We start from the raw sequence: 22,801 nt of genomic DNA, 5'->3' as shown, positions 1-22,801 counted from the left end.
GAGAACACAGACTTAAGACCACACACCTTCAGCTATCTGACCTTTGACAAACCTGACAAAAACAAGCAATGGGGAAAGGATTCCCTGTTAAATAAATGGGACTGGGATAACTGGCTAGCTATATGCAGAAGATGGAAACTGGATCCCTTCCCTATGCCATATACAAAAATTAACTCAAAATAGCTTAAGGACTTAAATATAAAACCCAGAACTATAAAAACCCTGGAAGACAACCTAGGTAATACTATTCAGAACATAGGCACGAGCAAAGATTTCATGACAAAGACGTCAAAAGCAATCGCAACGAAAGCAAAAACTGACAAATGGGATCTAATTAAACTAAAGAGCTTCTGCATAGCAAAAGAAACTATCACCAGAGTAAACAGACAGTCTACAGAATGAAAGACTATACATCTGACAAAGGTCTAATATCCAGCATCTATAAGGAACTTAAATTTACAAGAAAAAGACAACCTCATTAAACAGTGGGCAAAAAGCATAAACAGACACTTCTTAAAAGAAGACATAAATGTGGCCAAGAATCATATGAAGAAAGCTCAACATCACTGAACATCAGAGAAATGTAAATCAAAACCACAATGAGATACCATCTCACACCAGTCAGAATGACTACTATTAAAAAGTCAAAAAATCAAAAAATAACAGATGCTGGTGAGGTTGTGGAGAAAAAGGAACACTTGCACACTGTTGGTGGGAGTGTAAATTAGTTCAACCATTGTGGAAGACAGTGTGGCGATTCCTCAAATTCCTGAAGACAGAAATACCATTTGACCCAGCAATCTCATTACTGGGTATATACCCAAAGGAATATACATCATTCTATTATAAAGATACATGCATGTGTGTATGTTCACTGGAGCACTATTCACAACAGCAAATACATGGAATCAACCTAAATGCTCATCAATGATAGACTGGATAAAGCAAATGTGGTACATATACACCATGGAATACTATGCAGCCATAAAAAAGAATGAGATCACGTCCTCGTGATCATGGATGGAGCTGGGGGCCATTATCCTTAGCAAACTAACACTGGAACAGAAAACCAAATGTTGCATGTTCTCTTATAAGTGGGAGCTAAATGATGAGAATATATGGATACACAGAGGAGAACAACAAGTACTGAGTGTGTCAGAGGGTGGAGGGTGGGTGGAGGGAGAGAATCAGGAAAAATAATAATATCTGGGTGGTGAAATAATCTGCATAACAAATCCCCGTAACACACATTTACCTATGTAACAAACCTGTACATGTACACTGAACTTAAAAGTTAAAAAAAAAAACCTAGGTGTGACCACTGAGGTTTGTGTAAGTACTCTCTATTGCACGACAACAAAACTGCCCAGAGATGCATTTCTGAGAATGTATCTCCATCATTAAGTGACAACCTAACTGTATCAGAAGATTCAATATTGCTGAGATGTTAACTCTAATTTTAGTTGAAATCCCCACAAAACATCATTAAGGTCATTCTAAAACATACATGAAAAAGCAAACGAACTAAAATAGCTAAAACACTTTAGGAAAATAACACTGTTGGAGGACTCCACCTAATTTCATGATTTATTATAAAGCTACAATAATCATAGTCTGTGGAAAGGCTACTGTGTTGTTGAACTTGCCCAGCTGTGGGTGCAGCCATGTACCAGGCAGCCCAAGCCTGACATAAAGTAAATTCCCAGAAGTCTTTCCTGGGTTTTGAATTTGCAGTAACAGGTGTAAGCATTCCAGCAGCAGTTTGTTGATCATGTGATATCAGAAGTGCAAGCTAAAGGACAGATGCCAACTGTGGGAATGAGTGTAAAAGACATGCCCCAAAACAAACATAAGTAAACTGTTGAAAGCAAGAGACACAAAATCTTCAAAGTATCAAGAGAGGAGTGGCTCCTGATGTACAAGATAATCTCAGCAAGATTAACAGCTGATTTCTCATCAGAAAGTTGAGGCCAGAAGGCAGTGGGATGACATATTCAAAATGCTGAAAGAAAAACATTCAACCGGCCGGGCGCGGTGGCTCACACCTATAATCCCAGCACTTTGGGTGGCTGAGGCAGGCGGATCACGAGGTCAGGAGATCAAGACCATCCCTGGCTAACACAGTGAAACCTCGTCTCTACTAAAAATACAAAAAAAAATTAGCCAGGCGTGGTGGTAGGCGCCTGTAGTCCCAGCTACTTGGGAGGCTGAGGCAGGAGAATGGCATGAACCCGGGAGGTGGAGCTTGCAGTGAGCCGAGATGGCACCGCTGCACTCCAGCCTGGGTGACAGAGTGAGACACTGTCTCAGAAAAAAAAAAAAGAAAAGAAAAAGAAAAACATTCAACCATGAATTCTAAATTCAGCAAACCTATCCTCAAAAACAACAGAGAAATGAAGACATTCCCAGATAAATAAAAATGGAAATAATTCATACAAGAGCTTTTCTTCTAGTTTAAACACACTCTTGAGAATGTGGTTCTTCAGACTTCACCTAAAACATGGAGTAATTTCTCCAGGTCCCCATTTTTGGTGGGGTTTGGATTGTGAAGCTAGAAAGCATACGCTGTAAGAAATACTAAAGGAAGTTCTTTAGGCTAAAATAAAAGAGCACTAGACAATATCTGGAATCCACATAAGAAATAAAAGGTAACAGTAAAGGTAGCAACATAGGTGTATATAAAAGGTAGTATATATTTTTGTTTGTAATTCTTTTTGTTACCTATAAACCAAAATACAGAATAAAAGAAATGATAAGGGAGTTAAAATGGTGAACTAGAAATATATATTTAACATAAAAGATGGCAGTAATTGAGAAATAGAGGAACAAAAAGCAAAAAACGAAACAAAAAAAAGCAAAATGGCAGATATAAATCCTACCTTAACAGTAATTATATTAAATACAAATGGATTAAACCACTGCAATTACAAAGCACAGAGATAGGTAAAATTAGTTTTTAAAAAAACAACTATATGCTGTTTATAAAATACACACTTTAGATCCAAATACCCAAATGGGGTTGAAAGCAAAAGGATGGAAAATATATACCATATAAATTAAACAGTAATCTAAAAAGAGCTAGAATGACTGTACTAATATTAGACAAAATAGACATTAAGAAAAAACTGGTGAGATAAAGGGCATTATACACTGAAAAAGTGTTTACTCATCAAGAAGATGTATCATTTATAAATATATATGCACCTAACAGAGGCCACAAGTATATGAAGCAAAAAATGACAGTATTGAAGGAACAAATAAATAATTTAACAGTAATAGTTGGAGACTTCAATACCCCATTTTCATTAATCAACAGAACAACTGGACAGAAGATTAATGCAGAAACAGAAGACATGAACAACACTATAAACCAAGCAGACCTAACGGACACCTATAGAACAATCCTCCCAATAATAGCAAAATACACATTTTTCTCAAATGCACATGGAACATTCTTCAGGGTATATCCCTGTTATACCACAAAACAACTCTCAATAAATCTGAAAGGACTGATATCATGCAAAGTATGTTCTCCAACCACAATGGAATAAAATTAGATATCAATAAAACAATATTTGGGGAATTCACATATGTGAATAAACTAAACATGTCACTTCTAAACAACCAATGGGTCAAAAAAGAAAACTCAAGGGAAATTAAAGAACAGTTTGAGATAAATAAAAATGAAAACACAAAATAACAAAACATCTCATATGCAGCTAAAGCAGTGCAGAGAGGGAATTTATAGCTGCAGAAACTTATTTTTTATTTTTTTATGGGCACTCCCCTGAACCAGAATAGGTTCAGAGTGACTCCTATAGGCACTTACATTTAAAAAATGAAATATTTCTCAATCAATAACCTAAACTTTTTTTTAGAAACTAGACAAAGAAAAGCAAATTAAACCCCAAGCAAACATAAAGAAGGTAACAAGATTAACGCAGAAATAAGATAGAGAAAAATCTATAAAAACTTCCACAAGTTGGTTCTCTAGAAAGATCAACAAAATTGACAAACCTTTAGCTGGACTAACCAAGAACAAAATACAGGAGACACAAATTATTAAAATTAGGAGTCAAAGAGAGAACTCTGCTACTGACCTTACAGAAAGAAAGACAAGGGGCTACTCTGAAAATAGTATGCTAACAAATTAGATAGCCTAGATGAAATGGACAAATTCCTAGAAAGAACCAAACTACCGAAACTGACTCAAATAAAGGTAGAAAATCTGCATAGACCTATAAGAATAAAAATAATAAACCAAACAAAGAAACAAAACCTTCTACACACAAGAAAGCCCAGAACCAGATGGCTTCACTGGTAAATGCTACAAAATATTTAAAGAAGAATTAACCCCAATCCCTCACAAACTCTTCCCAACAATAGAAATGGAGGGAATACTTACCAAATGGTTTTAAGAGACCAATATTATCTTGATACCAAAACCAAAAAGATTACAAGAAAATAAAACTACAGAACAGTATCCCTTATGAATATAGATGCAAAAAATCTTAACAAAATACTAGCAAGCCTAATGCAACAACATATAAAAAGGACAACATGACCAAATAAAATTTATCCAAGGAATGCAAGCTTAGTTTTCCATTTCAAATCAATCACTGTAATACACCATAGTAATAGAACAAAGAACAAAACCCACAAGATCATCTCAATAGACATAGCAAAAGCATTTAACAAAATTCAACATATTTTCATGACAAAAATTCCCAACAAACTGAGAATAGAGGGGAATTTTCTAATCCTGATAAACAGCATCGAAAAAACCCCACAGTTGACATCATACTTAATGGTGACAAACTAAAAGCTTTCCCCCAAAGATCAGAAACAAGACAGAGATGTCTGCTCTCACCAATTCTATTCAATATTGCACTGGAGATTCTATCAGGCAATTATATACGAAAATGAAATAAAAGGCAGCCAAATTGGAAAGGAAGAAGTGAAACTATCTCTATTACAAATAGACATAGCAAATAGCCCAGGAGTTCGAGACCAGCCAGGCAACAGAACAAAACTCCATCTTTACAAAAAATAACTATCTCTATTACAAATAGAGATAATTTATAGAGATATAGTTTATAGAGATAGTTATAGTGATGACACTATCTTATACAGTAGTCCTCACTGTCATTGATAGGTTCTTGGAGACTGCAACTTTAAGCGAAATGATAATGTATAACAAAATCCACTTTTTTCTTATCAACATCATAACACAACACTGAATGAAATGATGTTATTCAAGGACCTGCTATATGTTGTTTCACTTGAAGTTGAAACCTAAGAACCTACTGATGATATTAAGTGAGGACATACTTTATACAGAAAATATACAACAAATTGTATTACTGAGATTGTAATACTCTTCAAATTGATCTACAGATTCAATGTAAACCTTACCAAAATTCCAGCTGTTCTTTTTTACAGAAATGGAGAGTCTGGTCCTAAAATTCATACAGAAATGCAATGACCCAGAATGGCTAAAACAATCTTTAAAAAATAACAACAACAAAAAAGTTGGAAGATTCACATTTAGACGTCAAAACTTCCTACAAAACAATAGTAATCAAGACTGTGTGGTATTAGCATAACGACAGACATATAGATCAATGCAAGATAATTAAGAGTCTAGAAATAAACTTACATATCTATGATTAATTGATTTTTGACAGGGGAGTGAAAACTATTCCATAGAAAGAATGAATGATCTTTTCAATGAACAGTACTGGGACAATTGTATATCTATAGCCAAAATAATGAAGTCAAACCCTTACCTCATAGCACATATAAAATAAACTCAAAGTGGATCAAAGACCTAAATTAATACATAAAACTATAAAAAATTTTAAAATATAAAATAGGTATAAATCTATATGATCTTGAGTTAGGCAAGAGTTTCTCAACTATAATACTCAAACACAAACAATCCAAGGAAACACAGATAAACCAAACTTAAAATTTTTAAAACTTTTATGCATCAAAGGACATTATCAATGTAAAAATACAACCCACAGAATGGGAGAAAATACCTGCAAATCACATCTGATAAGATTGTAGTATCTAAAATATGTAAAAAACTCATACAAGTTGATAATTAAAAGATAATCCCTTTTAAAAATAGACAAAGGATCTGAATAGACATTTCTCCAGAGAAGATATATAAATGGCCAGTAAGCACACAAGAAGCTGCTTAACGTCATTAGTTACTATGGAAATGCAAATCAAAACCACAACGAGGTACCACTTCACACCCATTAGGATGGCTATAATCAAACACAAAATAAGTGTTTGTGAGGATGTGGAGAAACTGGAACTTTTGTACATCGCTGGTGAGAATGTAAAATGGTTTAGTGCTGTGGAAAACTGGTGATTCCTCAGAGTTAAGCATAAAATTACCATGTGACCCAGAAATTCCACTGTTAGATACATATATCACAAAGAATTGAAAAGAGGTACTGAAATATATGTATATACAGGTTCATAGCAGCACTAGTCACAATAGCTAAAAGGTAAAAACAGTGCAAATGTTCTTTGACAGATGGACAGATAAACAAATTTGGTGTGTGTGTGTGTGTGTGCATGCACATACATACATACAATCACCATTACTCAGCCATAAAATGAAGTACTGATACATACTACAATGTTGAAGAACCCCAAAAGCATCATGCTAAGTAAAAGAAGCCACACACAAAAGATCAAATATTGTATGATTATATTTATATAAAATATCCAGAATAGGTAAATCCATAGAGACAGAATGTCGACTAGTTGTTGTCAGGGGCTGGGAGAAGGAGGGAATGGGGAGTGACTGCTTACCTAGTACAGGGTTTCCTTTTGGGGTGATGAAAATATTTTGAATCTAGACAGAGGCAGTGGTGGCACCACACTGCAAATGTACTGAATACCACTGAATTGTTCACTTTAAAATGGCTAATTTTATATTATGTGAATTTCACCTCAATTAAAAAACCACAGTGAGATATTTCACACCCACTAGGATGGGTATTTTAAAAATGTGAACAATAACAAGTGTTAGTAAGGATGTGGAGACACTGGAACTCTCAAACATTGCTGGTGGGATTGTAAAATGGTGTAGCCACTTTGGAAAAGAGTTTGGCAGTTTCTCAAAATGATAAACATGGAGTAATCATATGACCCAGTAGTTCCACTCCTAGGTTATACCTCGGACAACTGAAAACATATGTTTACACAAAAAAATTGTATATGAATGCTCACAGAATCATTAATACCCAAAAAGTTGAAACAACCTGAAAGCCCACCAATGGAGAAATTTAAAAAGGTACTAGGCTGGGCATGGTGGCTCACGCCTGTAATCCCAGCAATTTGGGAGGCTGAGATATCTGGGCAGATTGCTTGAGCCCAGGAGTTCGAGACTGGCCAGGCAACATAACAAAACTCCGTCTCTACAAAAAATAAAAAAATTAGCTGAGTGTGGTGGCATGCATCTGCAGTCCCAGCTACTCAGGAGGCTGAGGTGGGTGGGAGGATCACCTGAGCCTGGGGAGGTGGAGGCTGCAGTGAGCTGTGATTGTGTCACCGCCCTGCAGCCTGGGCGACAGAGTGAGACCCTGAAAAAAAAATGAAATGAACCCTGAACAATACCTTGCATGATACATAAAAATTAACTTGAAATGGATCACAGACTTAACTATAAAACCTAAAACTATAAGACTTCTAGAGGACAACAAAAATGAAAATTGTGGTGATCCTAGGTTAGGCAAAAATTCAAAAAGTATGATCCACAAAATTTTTAAAATTGATCATTAGTCTTCATTAAAATTTAAAACTTCTGCTCTTTGAAAGAAAATGAAAAAAGTCATAAAATGGAAGAAGAGATCTATAAAACACATATCTGACAAAAGACTTGTATATATACAAACAGTAAAAATATTTTTAAGATTATAAGAATATGTTTTAAAACCTCTGAAAACTCCAGAAAAACAACTGAATTTAAAATGGTTAAAAGATTTGATGAGATACTTCAATTTTTAATGGCAAATAAGTACATGAAAAGAAGCTCAATATTATTAGTCATTGGAGAAATGCAAATTACAACCACAGTGACACGCTGCTACACACAAATTCTAATAGATAAAACTAAAAAACTGACAACCAAGTGCTGGTGAGAATGTAGAGAAACTGGAACTCATGAATTACTGACAGAAATGTAAAATGGTACAGATTGTTTGAAAAACAGCTGAGCAGTTTGTTATTATGTTAAACATACATTTATCACAGGAACCAGAAATCCAACTCTTGATATTTACCCAACAGAAATACATATGTGCATATGTGAATATTTATAGAGGCTTTATTAACTGCCAAAATCAGGAAACAAACCAAATGTCCTTCAGTTGGTGAATGGATAAAGAAACTGATACATCCAGGCAATGGAGCAGATTACTGACACACAACATGGATGAATCTCAAATGCCTTATGCTAAATGAAAAAAATTAAATTTAAAATGCTACATACTGTATGATTCTATTTATATGACACTCTGGATAATTTATAACTACCGGGACGAAAAAACAGATCTGTGGTTGCCAGGGGAAGGAGGTGGAAGAAGGCATTGATTACAAAAGGGCACAAGGGAACTTCCTCAGGGTGACAAAAATGTTCTATATTTTGACTGTGGTGGTGGTTACATGATTGTATGTGTCAAAATTCATAGAACTATACACTAAAAAAGGGTGAATTTCACTGTATGTAAATTATAACAATTAACCTGACTTTTTAAAAAAGCATAGTGTTAAAAGAACACATATTTTAAAAATCAATTTATACCACAAAATGAGATTCTCTATAAGCACTATCATTTGGCTTCATAGAAAGTCTCTAATGAACAAGTATCTTTCAGCACCATGAACTTACACTTAGTCTACATTAAGACGAATGAAATCAGGCAAGCAAAATAATAATGCTATGTTTTTATCCCAAACATATTCACAGCATTTGCCTTGGCCATGTAACATTCACTAACTTTTTTATGAGACAGAGTCTCACTCTGTCACCCAGGCTGAAATGCAGTGGTGCAATCTTGGCAACCTCCACCTACGAGGTTCAAGCAATTCTCATGCCTCAGTCACCCGAGTAGCTGGGATTACAGGTGTGCGCCACCGCACCTGGTTAATTTTTTTTGTATTTTTAGTAGAGACAGGGTTTTGCCTTGTTGGCCAGGCTGGTCTCAAACTCCTGGCCTCAAGTGATCTGCCTGCCTCAGCCTCCCAAAGTGCTGGGATTACAGGTGTGAGCCACCACGCCCACTCTCATTCGCTAACATTTTTAAGCAAAAAGCATTACTGAATTTAATAGTAGTCACCAATTTTCCCAATTTTAGAAAGCATGGTTGAGGTCAAATTGATACCACCAAAGTCCTTGCCACAGGAAGTCAGCCTCATTTGAGGATTTTTAGGGTGGACTATTTTCATATCACTAGAACCAGAGAAAGCACCTGCTAGCTTGGTGGTAACTGCATTTGAGCTCAGGCTCAAACTCTAGCATTTCTCCTCTCTCCAATCCTTAAATTAAAAGTTTACATGTATATATGGTAATACAAATGCTACTTGGGCAAACCAGAAGCAAAGAAACAGTCAAGGCTTGACGACTATACCCAATACCTATTGCTGGATTTCTTGTCTAAGTAAGCTAATAAATCCTTGCTGCTCCAGATATATTCTCCAGATGACAGTGATACATAATCTTTACTCTCTTCAAAATTTGAAATGCAAACAGCAATGTTTTAAAGATTGGTTCTTGTTTAATTTTAATAAGGATTTCATTTGTTTCTCTGGACATTCTACTGTTGTAGAACCCAGAAAATGGTACCTCGAAGATACAGTGGCAGGTGCTGATAGGTACTTAGGCAGCCTTAGTTTTTTTTTTTTTTTTTCTTTTTGACAGGGAGTCTTGCTCTGTCGCCCAGGATGGAGTGCAGTGGTGCAATCTCTGCTCACTGCAACCTCTGCCTCCTGGGTTCAGGCGATTCTCCTGCCTCAGCCTCCCAAGTAGCTGGGATTACAGGTGCCCACCACCATGCCCAGCTAATTTTTGTATTTTAGTAGAGATGGGGTTTCACTATGTAGGTCGAGCTGGTATCGAACTCCTGACCTCAAATGATCCACCTGCCTTGGCCTCCCAAAGTGCTGGGATTACAGGCACAAGCCACCTCACCCAGCCGTTAGTTTTTAATTTAAAAACAGCCTAGTCAGCAATCATCTCTTTGCATCTCACAGGCCCATTAGCTAACTCTCAGGTGACTTCTTGGCTAGAATCCTCAGTTAACACTAGGGCCAGAGGCAGTGATGACTCACTGGCAAACATCAGATGCTCAACAAGAAAATGTTCCCCAGAAACAACCTTCTGCTGCAGTGACTGGTGTGCTCTGAGTGGCATCCAGCTTCATAGCTCTCCTTTTCCTGCAGCTTGGTATTCATCAGCCATCTCCTCATTAAGATAAGCTGATACAGTAGTCAGCAATACAGAATGAAATATAGTGAAATATCAGTAAGTAAAATGTAGAATACCTTGTTTTTAGCTACTTCCTTTTCCAAATTGCATCTTTCTTGCACTATTTCTTTTTCTGTTTTATTAACCTGCCCAAGGGGGATGGGAAAAAAAAAGGAATAGGTCAATTTTATAGCAGCTGACAGGCTCCACTATAGCACACATATCCTGCATGTCAATTAATACCTACACTGCAGAGATAGCACATCCTCTCAGAAAAGGGGCCAATCAGGGAGTCTCTGAGGCAGAGCAGACTTCACAAATAGCCCTGAAATTAGAAAGACACGTCTGCATGTCAGACTCTGCTGGTTCCTTCCTAAGTAGGAAGACAGGGCTGTTCCCCCTTAACCTTCACTGTCCCACTCCTTCAGGGGAAATCAATTTTTAAAATCTGACCCCTTAACTAACACGAGGATGTGTGAATTACTAGTTAACATTCACTAACGCCAGAGAAGTATATACTGTTCTATTTGGCACAGACTACTTCACATGCTAAAAGGCATAGGTTAGCCACCTAAAGATTCTTTTGGGCAACTCAGACAAACTGCATCTGGGTTTTATTTCTTTTCTTGTCTTTTGCATTTAGAATGCAATTTTAAAACATCATCACACCACAACAAGAATATAATGTAAATTTGCTTCTACCTACCTCCCTCTGAAATCTTTCTTTCTCCTCTAGCAGAGACTTCTTCTCTTGCATTGATGCTTCCAATTCACCTCGCAATCTTGCAATAGTTGATTCTAGCAGCTCTTTTTGCACAGCTGTTCTCTTTTCAGCATCCTGTGCTTTCTGGATACACTGGTTATGCTCAAGGATTAAATGATCCCTGCAGGAAGAGAACAAGAACATATGAAAGCTAAATTAGAGTTCTAATTTAACAGAAAGAGCAATTAAATGTTCTTATAGAACATATTTCCTGACTGAGAGTAGTTACCAAAATGTTCTAACAAAACTAGTTTCTTGAGGGCAGAGTCTTTATTTTAGCTCTGTGGCTGGCCCAAAAAATGCAGAATCAAATGTTTTCATTGACGATAAGACTGAGACGGACACATGATAAGAAACACACATGCAAGAACAAAAGATGTATAAGAAGTTGCCCATAATTTACTTACAGATGTGCTTGGAGTTGGGTTTTCTCATTCTGAACAGTCTGTAGTTCATTTGTGATACTGGCATGGGCTGCATCCAGCAATAAGTTTTGTTTTTGAAATGTCTGCGTCATCATTTTCTGCTCTACCTGAGTGTTAAAAGCAATATTAGAAGTTGAAGCTCCAGAAAGTCTTTTGATAGGGTGTCATTTGGAGTAACTGATCAAAAACACTGAACTAACTTAAAAAAACAAGTTTCATTTACATAAATAAAACCTCTTTTTAAAACAATTTATTTCAATGCCCAGTTTCTCTTTGTCCTCCTCTGAGTTGACTAGTTCTATCATTTTATAGCTCTACTAGCCAATAGTCAAGATGCATTATTTACCCAGCCTGCTGAAAAATTATAAAACTCCTAATACCAACAAATTTTTAAATATAGAAAATTATATTACAAGTATTTTTGGTATTTTAAAATTTCAATATAGTACTTTATTTTTAAAAGTAAAACAATATAAATGTATATAAAGTGAAAAGATCCTTTCCTCTCTATCTGCACTTCCCCTCCAAATAATCCCACATTCTAAGGATTATCATGTTTAACAGTTTGCTGTGAATTCTTTTAAGACTATCTTAAATTGCACTCAGATAATGTTACAGCAGAAGCACTATAACTGTTTTACATAGTTTATTTTCTTTGGCTCACCATTTTGGAATTATCAAAACATGACATTTTTATGTACCATATACCCCTACACATAATCCATAAAGTTTTTGCAAATACAGTACATATCAACAATTAGTTTTATAAATACTTTTTTAAAAACTTCTATTTTAACAATATTTGATTGCAAAGCAAGCCTTCACACTGGTAAAATGGGATCCCAACTGTTATATTCCAAAATTTTGAAATATTTGTAATAAATATTTCACTATATATTCAGTCCACTGAATTATAAGTCCATGAAAGTAGGAATTTTGTCTTGTTCACCACTATAATCCTATCTAGATATAGCATTATACTTGCACAGAGTTAAAAACTAAGTATTTATTGAGTATATGTTATGTGCAAAGCATGCTTAGCACTATGAGAAATAAAGATATATAAGGTAATGTCCTTGCCTCTAGAGAGCTCACAGTGTAATCCAGGAAATGAACCAGCACATAAATTACTACTAGAGAATGCAGAATAGGGATGCAGCATAACATAATGATTATATACATTGACTCTGGAGTCACCCTAGGTTAAAACACAACTCTACTTCTTACTAGTTAGGTGAATTTGGGCAAGTGAACTTCTCTAACCCTCATTTTCTTATCTGTAAAATGAGGATAATAAACATCCTTTTACATAATGGCTGCTACAATTAAAGGAGGTAATATGTGTAAAATCCTTAGCACAATGCTTAGTATATATTGTAAGTATGCTTACAAAAAGAGAAAGTGATCTATTACTATGGTGGTCTGTTTAGTGTCCCAGGAATAGAAGTTGAAAGGGAAAACTTATCCCTTCTTGTTGGGATGATCAAGCTGCCTGATGAGAGTGACTCTTAAAGAATAAACAGAATTTCAGATATTGAAGATGAAGTAAAAAGCATTCTCAGCAGAGAAAATGGCATAAGCAAAAGGAGAAATTGCAAGGTGTTTGAGGAAAAGGTTAAGTACTTTAAGGTTAGTCATACGTGTTCTCCATGATTGTATAAACAATGGGACAAATAATTATTTTTCCTCAAGTGATGATATTTGAGAAGAAATCATGAAAAGCCCTGAGTGTAAGGCCAAATCACCCCTCTGATGAAAATTGAAAAGCACTAATAGAAATAAGATAAATCAGTAGATTTCTTGAAATTTATTGTTAAAATATTTTATTTCTCCAGTTGGCCATAAACATTTCCTGATCTATCAACCAGGCTGGCTTTCTGGTTGGCTTTCGTGTTAAACGAATACCTGCAGAATGGCCCGATGGTCAGCAATGATTCTGGCTTTTTCCATAGTAACAGTCTGAAGCATGCAGCTCAACTCTGAACACTTTTTAGTCAATTGGTCATTCAAAACCTAAGAAAACACACACAGAAAGTCATTGGTCTCTCCAATAAAGAATTATTTTTACTTATGTATTATTATTTTTAATGATTGCATAATATCTCACTGTATATATGAAACTAATCTATTTAACCTATCCTCAATTCACATGTCATTAGTTTAAAAAATACTTCCAAATATTAAAAGTCTATACCATAAATAATTCTAAATTAAGAGATTTGTTGATTTGGTAGAGCAACTGAAGCATATGGCATTTTACTGATCTTCTATTCTTCACAAATTTGAACACTGGTTCATTAGAGCAAGACATCTGCAAAATGGAATTTACAATGTCAGTACCTAGCCAATATTATAGAAATCCATGAGCATTCAGAATTATTTAGCTGGTAACACAAAATACCTAAGCTCCTTCACCACCAGCTGATAATATTCATAAAAGCAAAATATAGATGATTTTACCATCATGAGATTAATCTTTCAAAATAAAACAAAAATTGAGCTACACAGATCTATCATATATGTAGGTAGTTAATAATTCTCTTTTCATAATTTGAAATTTGTATTATTGAAACATTTATCTCAATTATCAGTTATTTTTGCAAGGTAGATTTGGCAAAGATCTTATGTTTTAAACAAGTTCTTCAAGAACAAGCAACTTTGAAGGAGCACTAGGAAGAAAACACACAAAAAATAAAATGGAGTAAAAGAAAAGATAAATAAAACATTATCTGGCAAATATCACAAGTGGTATGCGCAGGCAGTACAGTAGTTAGAAACAAATTCAGGGGCTTAAAGTCACACCAGATGCAGATGTACAAGCTATTCATCAAAGAATACCTGGGGACGAAACAGAGAACCCTTGCTCCTTGAAAAGAAATAGCTACTTTTCTTTGGAGCCAGGTTACCTGAGTTCAAATTCCAACTCTGCCACCTATTGTCTATGTTCCTGAACTTCTCTGTACATCAGCTTCCTTATCTTTAAAATGTGAATAAGTTTCCATTTCATAGGGCTATTGTGAGGATTACAATTTGTTACTAATATAAGGTGCCTGGAATTGTGCCTGGAATGTAGAAGGGGCTCAGTAAAAATGTTACCTACTATTAGTATAGGAAGAGTAATAGTAGTTGATGTTATTATATTTAAAAACACATTCATTTTATACTTCATTATTTTTATTATACACAGAGCCCAGCAACACTATGATTCTAATATTGAGACAATCAAATTGTACCAAGAGAAAAGTTATTTTAAATGATAAACACTTCTTTTGGCTCTGTGATAAGTAACTCCAATTTGCCTGCATATCTGGTGACTTCTTGTTGCAGATGCACATATATATAAAACATCAGCTAAATTTGGGAATCACCATCCCAGAAATGATTACATCTAACTTCAAAATCCAGCAAGCATTTGTTAGGTTCCTACTGTATAATTATTTACTATAGAAGATACAAAGAAAGTATAAGACATAGCCCTTGCCATGGAATTATTCAGAAGTTCACTTTGGAGGGGGAAATACATATATTTAATGAGCAAATTAGAAAGCAAGCAAAGGCAAAGTGTAAACTAGTGCATAATTTTAGTGGTACATCTTGTATACTTATATATCATAGGAATTTGGAGAGTGAAATGAGAAATGTAGTTAATTTGATAATGTTTCAAAGATGAAATAAATCTTATGGAAATGAAAAGTTGGGTGATGGAGATGGTATGAATTTATATAATCAAGACTAATTTTGTTTCTTGGTTATTTAATTGAACAAAATTAAATAACATCTAAAAACTAACAAAATCATGAGCATTTACTTGTGCTTTTTCTGATGCTTCATGAAGAGACATTATTTCAGACCTCAAATATGCATTTTCTTCATGTTCCTTGTTGAAAGATATCTGCAGGTTCTATAAGAAAAAAATTACTCTCTTTTTCACATATAAGAGATACTATGTGCACCCCTATAAAAATAACTGTTTTGTATTTCGGCCAGTACAAGTTCAAGTTCCAATGACATACACTGGAACTTTATAAATGTCTTATAAAGAATGTATAAAAATCTTGGTATCTTCAACTCCTAAACTTCTGTTTATTTCAAAACTATTTATCAAAACTGTTTATTTAAAACAATAATGAGATACCACTACACACCTATTACAATGGCCAAAATCTAGAACACTGACAACACCAACTGGTGTCAAGGATGTGGAGCAACAGGGACTCTCATTCATTGCTGGTGGGAATGTAAAATGGTACAGCTACTTTGGAAGACAGTTTGGTGATTTCTTACAAAACTAAACATATTCTTACCATATGATCCAGTAATCATGCTCCTTGGGATTTACCCAAAGGAGCTGAATACCTATGCCCAGACAAAAACCTGCACACAGATACTTATAGCAGCTTTAATCATAATTGCCAAAGGTTGGAGCAATCAAGATGTCCATGAGTAAGTTAATGGATAACTTGTGGTATATCCAGACAAAGGAATATTATTCAGCACTAAAAATAAATGAGCTTTCAGCCAGGCACGATGGCTCATCCCTGTAATCCCAGCACTTTGGGAGGCTGAGGCAGGCAGATCACCTGAGGTCAGGAGTTTGAGACCAGCTGGCTAACATGGTGAAACCCCATCTCTACTAAAAATACAAAAATTAGCCAGGCGTGGTGGAGGGCACTTGTAATCCCAACTACTCAGGAGGCTGAGACAGGAGAATCGCTTGAACCCAGGAGGCGGAGGTTGCAGTGAGCTGATAGTGCCAATGTACTCCAGCCTGGGTGACAGAGTGAGACTCCGTCTCAAAAAAAAAAAAAAGAGAAAAGAAAGAAAAATGTGCTATCAAGCCATGAAAAGACATGGAGGAAACATAAATACTTATTACTAAGTGAAAGAAGCCAGTCTGAAAGGCTATAGACTATATGATTCCAACTATATGGCATTCTGGAAAAGGCAAATCTATGGAGACAGTAAAAAGATCAATGATTGCCAGGGATTAGAAGGGGAGGGAGGGATGAATAGGCAAAGCACAGAAGATTTTTAGAGCAATGAAGCTACTCTGAATGATACTATAAAACATATCTACTATAATGGTAGATATATGTCATTATACATTTCTTTAAATCCATAGAATGCACAACACCAAGAGTGAACCCTAATGTAAACTATGGACTCTGGGTGATAATGTGTCAATATAGGTTCATCAACTGTAATAATGTACCACTCTGGTGGGGGATGTAAAATGGTGCATCCATTTTTTAAATGGACATCCATCAAACGGCTAATGAGGAAGGCTATGCATGAATAGGGGCAGAGAGTATTTGGGAAATCTCTTTATCTTCTGCTCAATTTTTTTGTGAACTTAAAACTGCTCTTAAAAATAAAGCCTATTTTTTGAAAACTGTTTATTAAATCCATTCTTATATTGAGATTCCAGTTAGAATTTGCCTAAAACCATAGCCTAAATATACCTAGTATCTTTATATCACAGTTCTACTCCCTAAGATTAAATATTTGTTATATTATTATATATACACATTTTTTTCCTATTAGCAGTAAGATCTTATGACTTCAAAGGAACACATTCAAGGATCTTTTAAAGTTATAAGTGAAGATATTTTCAAAAACGAGGACCTGAGAGTGGAGCAGAAGAAAACACCTTTGTTCTGTGGTTATAGAAAAAAAAAAAAAAAAAAGCTTGTTTTCTTTGAGATGAGAGAAGTGATACAGATGTGCATTGTAGGTGGGGCTTTCCCTAAAAGGTACTTAGCAGAATGGGGAAGGACAAAGTATAAATCTTCTTCCTACAGAGGAAGAACTACCCTTCTATTTTCCCAGGAGAAGCATCTCAAGAAAAACAGACAACATATAACACAGGATGAGATAGCACCCAAAAGAAATAGAATCGACATATCAAGAGACTTACAAATGTAGTAAGATATAAAATCATTATGTTTTTAATTTTAAAAATTATGGCAAAATATACATGACAAAATTTATCATTCAAATCACTGTAAGTGTGTAGTGTCATTAAACACATTCACACTGTTGTGCAACCACCAATACCAAAAAGTAGTTATATTTCTTATATTTCATTAAGTTTATTTTATAACAATTAGTTTACAATAGGCAAAAAACACAAATAAGTCTTATTTTTGCCAAATGACATTTTTCAAACTCTAATAACCTTCATGAAATGATTTCTTAGTTCCTAATACTATTATCCTAAATATACTACTCATTTACATGAAACTTTTTAAATAAAACTTTGATGAGAATAAGAAGCACTGTAAGCCAACATGGAAGAGGAAATAGGACTTAGTGAAGAGAGGAAAGACCACCTCTGTACTCCACAACTTCAAAACTCACCTTATTTTCTTCAACCAACTTGGAAATGAGGTCATCTCTAGAAGCTAAAAACAAAAATTCCACATAACTATGATAATAGTAACTTGCTACATTAAAATCACATAGTGAGAAGCTTTAAATATTTTATGTCTTTTTTTTGTAGAGATAAGGAGAACCCAACTATTTCTATAATATTTTTATAGACTAGAAACTGTTATGGAATTACCAAGAAACTAGTCCACAGTCATTTGCAATGGTAAATGAGGTCTCTGAAGGATTTTAAGCTGAGGAGGGGCATGATCAAAAGATTTTTGTTAGAAAGATCACTGTAACAAAGGTACAATAAAGGCAAGGAGATGAATTTAGTAGCTGTTAAAGTAACTGACATATGAGTAAATGACAATTCAATAAAGTAATGACGATGAGGACCGACTCTCACTGGTCATGAAAACAGAGACACAGAGGAAAAACAGATCTGTGAAACAGTAAACAGAGAGCACTTTTGGACTTGGTGGCTTACTGGTGGGGTAAAACAACAGATGAGACAAGGAGAACATCTGGCATTCAGACTTGGGCAGCAGGGTAAACAGTGGACTCTTCAGCTAAATAGGGAATACACAGCATGGAGCAGGTTTCGGGGATAGAATGAGTGAAACACAAGTTTTCTATGTGTTTTGACATATCTGCAAGGCATCCAAATGTAGATATTTAGTTGGCAGTAAGATACTGGTCTAGAACTCAGGAGGATGATTTTGTACAGAAAAAAAGATTTGAAACCACTCAGAGCATGTACAGTGAAAAGAAAACCAAAGACAGAAAATTGTGGAACAGTTTGGCATTATATACTAGTAGCCAAAAAGTGTAAACTTATCTGAGAGTAATGTTTTGCCTTCACAGAAAAATTCATATCAGTCTTGTTTCACTTAAATATTCTAAAGCCAGAAATCATAAAACATATAAAAACTGATTTTTTTATAGGATATACCTTAGAAAAACTGTACTTTTTGAACACATGAATCCACAATTCATCAGAATAAACTCTAATTTAAAATACATGAAGGGTGAAAAAGATGAACTATATGACTTTGGGAAAATTCTACTAACAAAAGTTAAGAATGAAAGGGGAGTGTTTATCTTACTTTGAAGAACAATTTATTCATCTTAAGTACTATAAATCTGTATATAAATGCTTATTGTTGATAAACAATTACATGTTTTAATTCATTGAAGCAAATATTTAAAGGCATTCCTTTTATTAATGTAGCTCAAACAACTACTTGTACCTTAAAGTAATAAAATTGCATATATATCAAGTCTATAATTCAATATTATGCACCTAGTTGGCATTCAGACAGGCTTCCTTTTCCTCATGTCAGTTTGAATTATTGTTGTTTTAATCTTCATTTTTTAATGGTGTTGCACAAACTCTTTATAAAATTCAAAAATAAAGCATTAGTCCAACAAGAAAGTAACATAAAAATTCAGAGGGCCAACTAATATAATAGATACCTGTTTTAGGCCCAGCTATTCTACTTTTCTACTTGCTGTGGGTCTTTGGGTACAGTCAGTGTGGATCCTTTTATATCTTCTTTTTTTTTTTTTTTTTTTTTTTAGATGGAGTTTTGCTCTGTCGCCCAGGCTGGAGTGCAATGGCACGATCTCGGCTCACTGCAACCTCAGCCTCCTGGGTTCAAGCGATTCTCTGTTTCAGCCTCCCAAGTAGCTGGGACTACAGGCGCGTGCCACCACACTTGGCTAATTTTTTGTATTTTCAGTAGAGATGGGGTTTCACCGTGTTAGCCAGGATGGTCTCAATCTCCTGACCTCATGATCTGCCTGCCTGGGCCTCCCCAAGTGCTGGGATTACAGGCTGAGCCACCGCGCTCAACCCCTTTTGTATCTTCTATAGAATGTGTGTATTTTCTTATCTTTCTGACAGGTTGTTGCAGTGCTCAAATGAGACAATGTGGCAGCACCATAAAATATACATGTATTTTTGTAGGCACACAATTACAGAAAGACAGAAAATTATCCAGGGGCATTGTCGGTGAGAACTTCACACAGTAATTCACTACTATAAGAAAAGGGAATACTTTCTGCTAAAAGCAGTAAGTCAAAACATTGAATAGATTACTCTTGCTCTATATTTTTTATAATTTCCATTTCCTTTTTGGTATTCTCTGCCCCCATTACAGCAGCCATAGAGCACAGAAGGTGAACTGGAGAGTACACTGGGCTTGGAGTTAGAAGATCCAGGTCTAGGTCTTACTTTGCCATTTTTTCCTTTTGTAACTCTGGAAGGATAGCTTTGAGTACTGAATGAAATAGCTTATGTGAAAGTTCAGTGTAAACCATGATGTATTAATCACATGAAGCACTGCCCTGCAACTCTGTGACCTCTGTCATTGAGACTATCTGGAAACTGCTTTATAATGAAGTACTAGCAACAGTAGTATGATAAAAGGCTGATGGGTTAGAAGAAACATGACCGAACACCTTGGGATCAAGTCTAGGCTCCTTCCTTTCCTAGCTCTGTCATCTTTGAGGACTCATCTATAAAAAGAGGAGATTAATCTAAGCTCTCTTAAAGGTACCTTACAACTATCCATCTCTACAAATATAGGTTAACCAAAATAGATTGATAACATGAAGAATGGAGAATCTGACATGATGAACTGACAGAATCCATAAGTTATCAAGGATTCACGGCCTTACCACCTTACTAATATTCTATTATCAAATATTCAATCTATTGTTTTACTTTTTTTGCCCAATATTCAAGCCAGATGTCTAGAAACCAAATATTCCCAGGTCCACAAACAAGCTGGAAAAAAACAAATAAGGAATAGTTTACAATTAAGAGGGTCAAATATATTATTAACAACAATCCTTCTCTGTCTCAGTACTGCAGGTAGAAGGGAAATCTGTAATTTTTTACATACAGCACTGTGGGAAATACCAATAACACTGGCCACTTTAAGAATTTGGGATCTTAAGAGTTTTTCCATGAAATCTCAAAAAACTAACAAGACGGTGATTTCTAGCATCTATTTTCATACTTAGATCAGATTTGAGCTGTGAAGTAGCAATCTCCAACTCTTCTTTTTTTTTTTGTTCCTGGGCCAGTAGTTCTTGAGTGCTCTGTATAGAATCACGTAGAGCAATGCAGTTTTGCTGCAAAATGTGCACCTGAAATTGTATAAGAAAAACTCCTTTTCTGTGAGATAAAGATTTCAAATAAGCTGCCTTATAGCACATGTATAAGGCAACATTCCAACCTTAATGTCACTGAGAAGCAACAAGAAGTTAGTCTATGTTACAGTTAAAATCTCAACAGAATGCGGTCTTGGAGCAGTGCCATCCAATAGAACCTTCTGTGCACTCTCCAATGCAATAATCCACTAGCCACAAGTGGCTACTGAGCACTTGAATGTGGCTAGTGTGAAAAAATAAATCTTTTATTTAACTAATTTGAATAGCCATATGTGGCTAATGGCTACCATATTGGCATTGCAAGTTACAGCAACAAAGGATCATTTGCAATTCCTAAAGTAGAATCCTTGTTATAATTCAGTTATGAAGGGAAACTTTTTCCATTGGTTAAAATAATAAAGATTATGTCATCCAATTATATTAAAATACGAAAATATGAACTGACTTGGTTAGAATTTAAAGTATTCTAAATTATTTGTAGGTACTTCAAATAACAAATATGAAGGCAAAATATCATGTTAAAATAAATAACGATAATTGAAAACAGCAGTGTAAATATAGTCCTGATTGTTTTACTTATTGATATGCTTCCAGTGTTAGATCGCTTTAGACTTTATTTTCTATCCATGTCAGACATATACAGCATGAGACCAGGGCAATGCCTTCCAAAATCAATGTCTATAACAGAGATTGTATGGTATAAGGGAAAAATACTTTATCTTTCTCTTAGGAGCTAAGAGTTCACCTCTATAAAGCCTGAGGTAAATTAACCTCTCTAGTCCTTAGCTCTCTGATTCATAAATTAAGAGTGTTGAATAATGACATTAGGGTCTTTCTTATTTTGCACTAACTTAAAAAAAACTGTAGTAAGATTGTTAACATATTGCTAACAAAAAGTAAATATTTTAATAAATCTAGAGGCAATTAGTAAAATTTTAAGTTTATAGGTAAAATATCAGTTTTTGTTTGGTTTCATTTCCCAAACCACATAAGGAGAAGAAATCTTTCTACCTGTTTTTGTTCTACCTCCACTGTTGATCCCATTTCTTGTATTTTGAGGAGCATGGCTGATGCTGATTTCTCTAAAGATTCCCTAAGGTACTTCTCCTGAGCCAGTTGTCTCCTTAGCTACAAAGCAACACTGCAGTTAGGCAAGACCAATTGATCATACTAGTTTAACAAAGATCAAAGTTACCTGAGAAGTTTATCAGACATGCCATCTCACCCCCAAACAGTCTTAATTCATTTATGACTACTCAGAAACATGCTTTTGTTTCTCCCTAGATTGCCTAGGATTACCTCCTAAGGAATGTAGATCAAACTTATTGCACCCATCCTCCTATAATTTAGGTCTGTTTTCTAAACTGGAGGTCAAAATCCATTAGTAAATTGAAAGAAACACTCAGAAAAAGGAAAAAATAAAAGAGTAGAAAGAAAATATCAGAGTGCATGCAAGTAGTAAGGGTAAGTGCTGCTTTGGGAAATGTTTGTGTATATGTATGTGTGTTGCAGTGTAAAATATATGTCCAACAATGGATTGTCAAAAAAAGTTTGAAAAACACTAGTATCTTA

General features: G+C 35.1%; 1 protein-coding gene and 1 non-coding gene across 6 annotated transcripts in view; one reads left to right on the top strand and one right to left on the bottom strand.

The window, feature by feature from the left end:
* The window catches only part of CCDC150 (coiled-coil domain containing 150), a 92,071-nt gene that overhangs the window by 43,775 nt on the left and 25,495 nt on the right, over nucleotides 1–22,801 (bottom strand). For 4 of the 5 annotated variants that reach the window (XM_063695061.1, XM_055379328.2, XM_063695063.1 and 1 more), the window contains 8 exons: nucleotides 22,241–22,357; nucleotides 21,076–21,205; nucleotides 18,038–18,081; nucleotides 15,486–15,578; nucleotides 13,583–13,690; nucleotides 11,660–11,784; nucleotides 11,196–11,373; nucleotides 10,567–10,635 (listed from right to left, as the gene is read on the bottom strand). In XM_063695061.1, the coding sequence (XP_063551131.1) occupies nucleotides 10,567–10,635; nucleotides 11,196–11,373; nucleotides 11,660–11,784; nucleotides 13,583–13,690; nucleotides 15,486–15,578; nucleotides 18,038–18,081; nucleotides 21,076–21,205; nucleotides 22,241–22,357 (864 nt within the window). The remainder of the gene's footprint in view (nucleotides 1–10,566; nucleotides 10,636–11,195; nucleotides 11,374–11,659; nucleotides 11,785–13,582; nucleotides 13,691–15,485; nucleotides 15,579–18,037; nucleotides 18,082–21,075; nucleotides 21,206–22,240; nucleotides 22,358–22,801) is intronic. The other variant, XM_063695062.1, reaches the window with a different exon arrangement.
* On the top strand, nucleotides 1,610–1,789 carry LOC115933866 (small Cajal body-specific RNA 16). The gene has a single exon (XR_004069711.2).

This window comes from Gorilla gorilla, chromosome 11 (assembly GCF_029281585.2).
Source record: "Gorilla gorilla gorilla isolate KB3781 chromosome 11, NHGRI_mGorGor1-v2.1_pri, whole genome shotgun sequence".
Classification (NCBI taxonomy): Eukaryota; Metazoa; Chordata; class Mammalia; order Primates; family Hominidae; genus Gorilla; species Gorilla gorilla.
The sequence above is the reverse complement of the archived record's forward strand: the minus strand, read 5'-3'. Positions and strand labels throughout refer to the sequence as shown.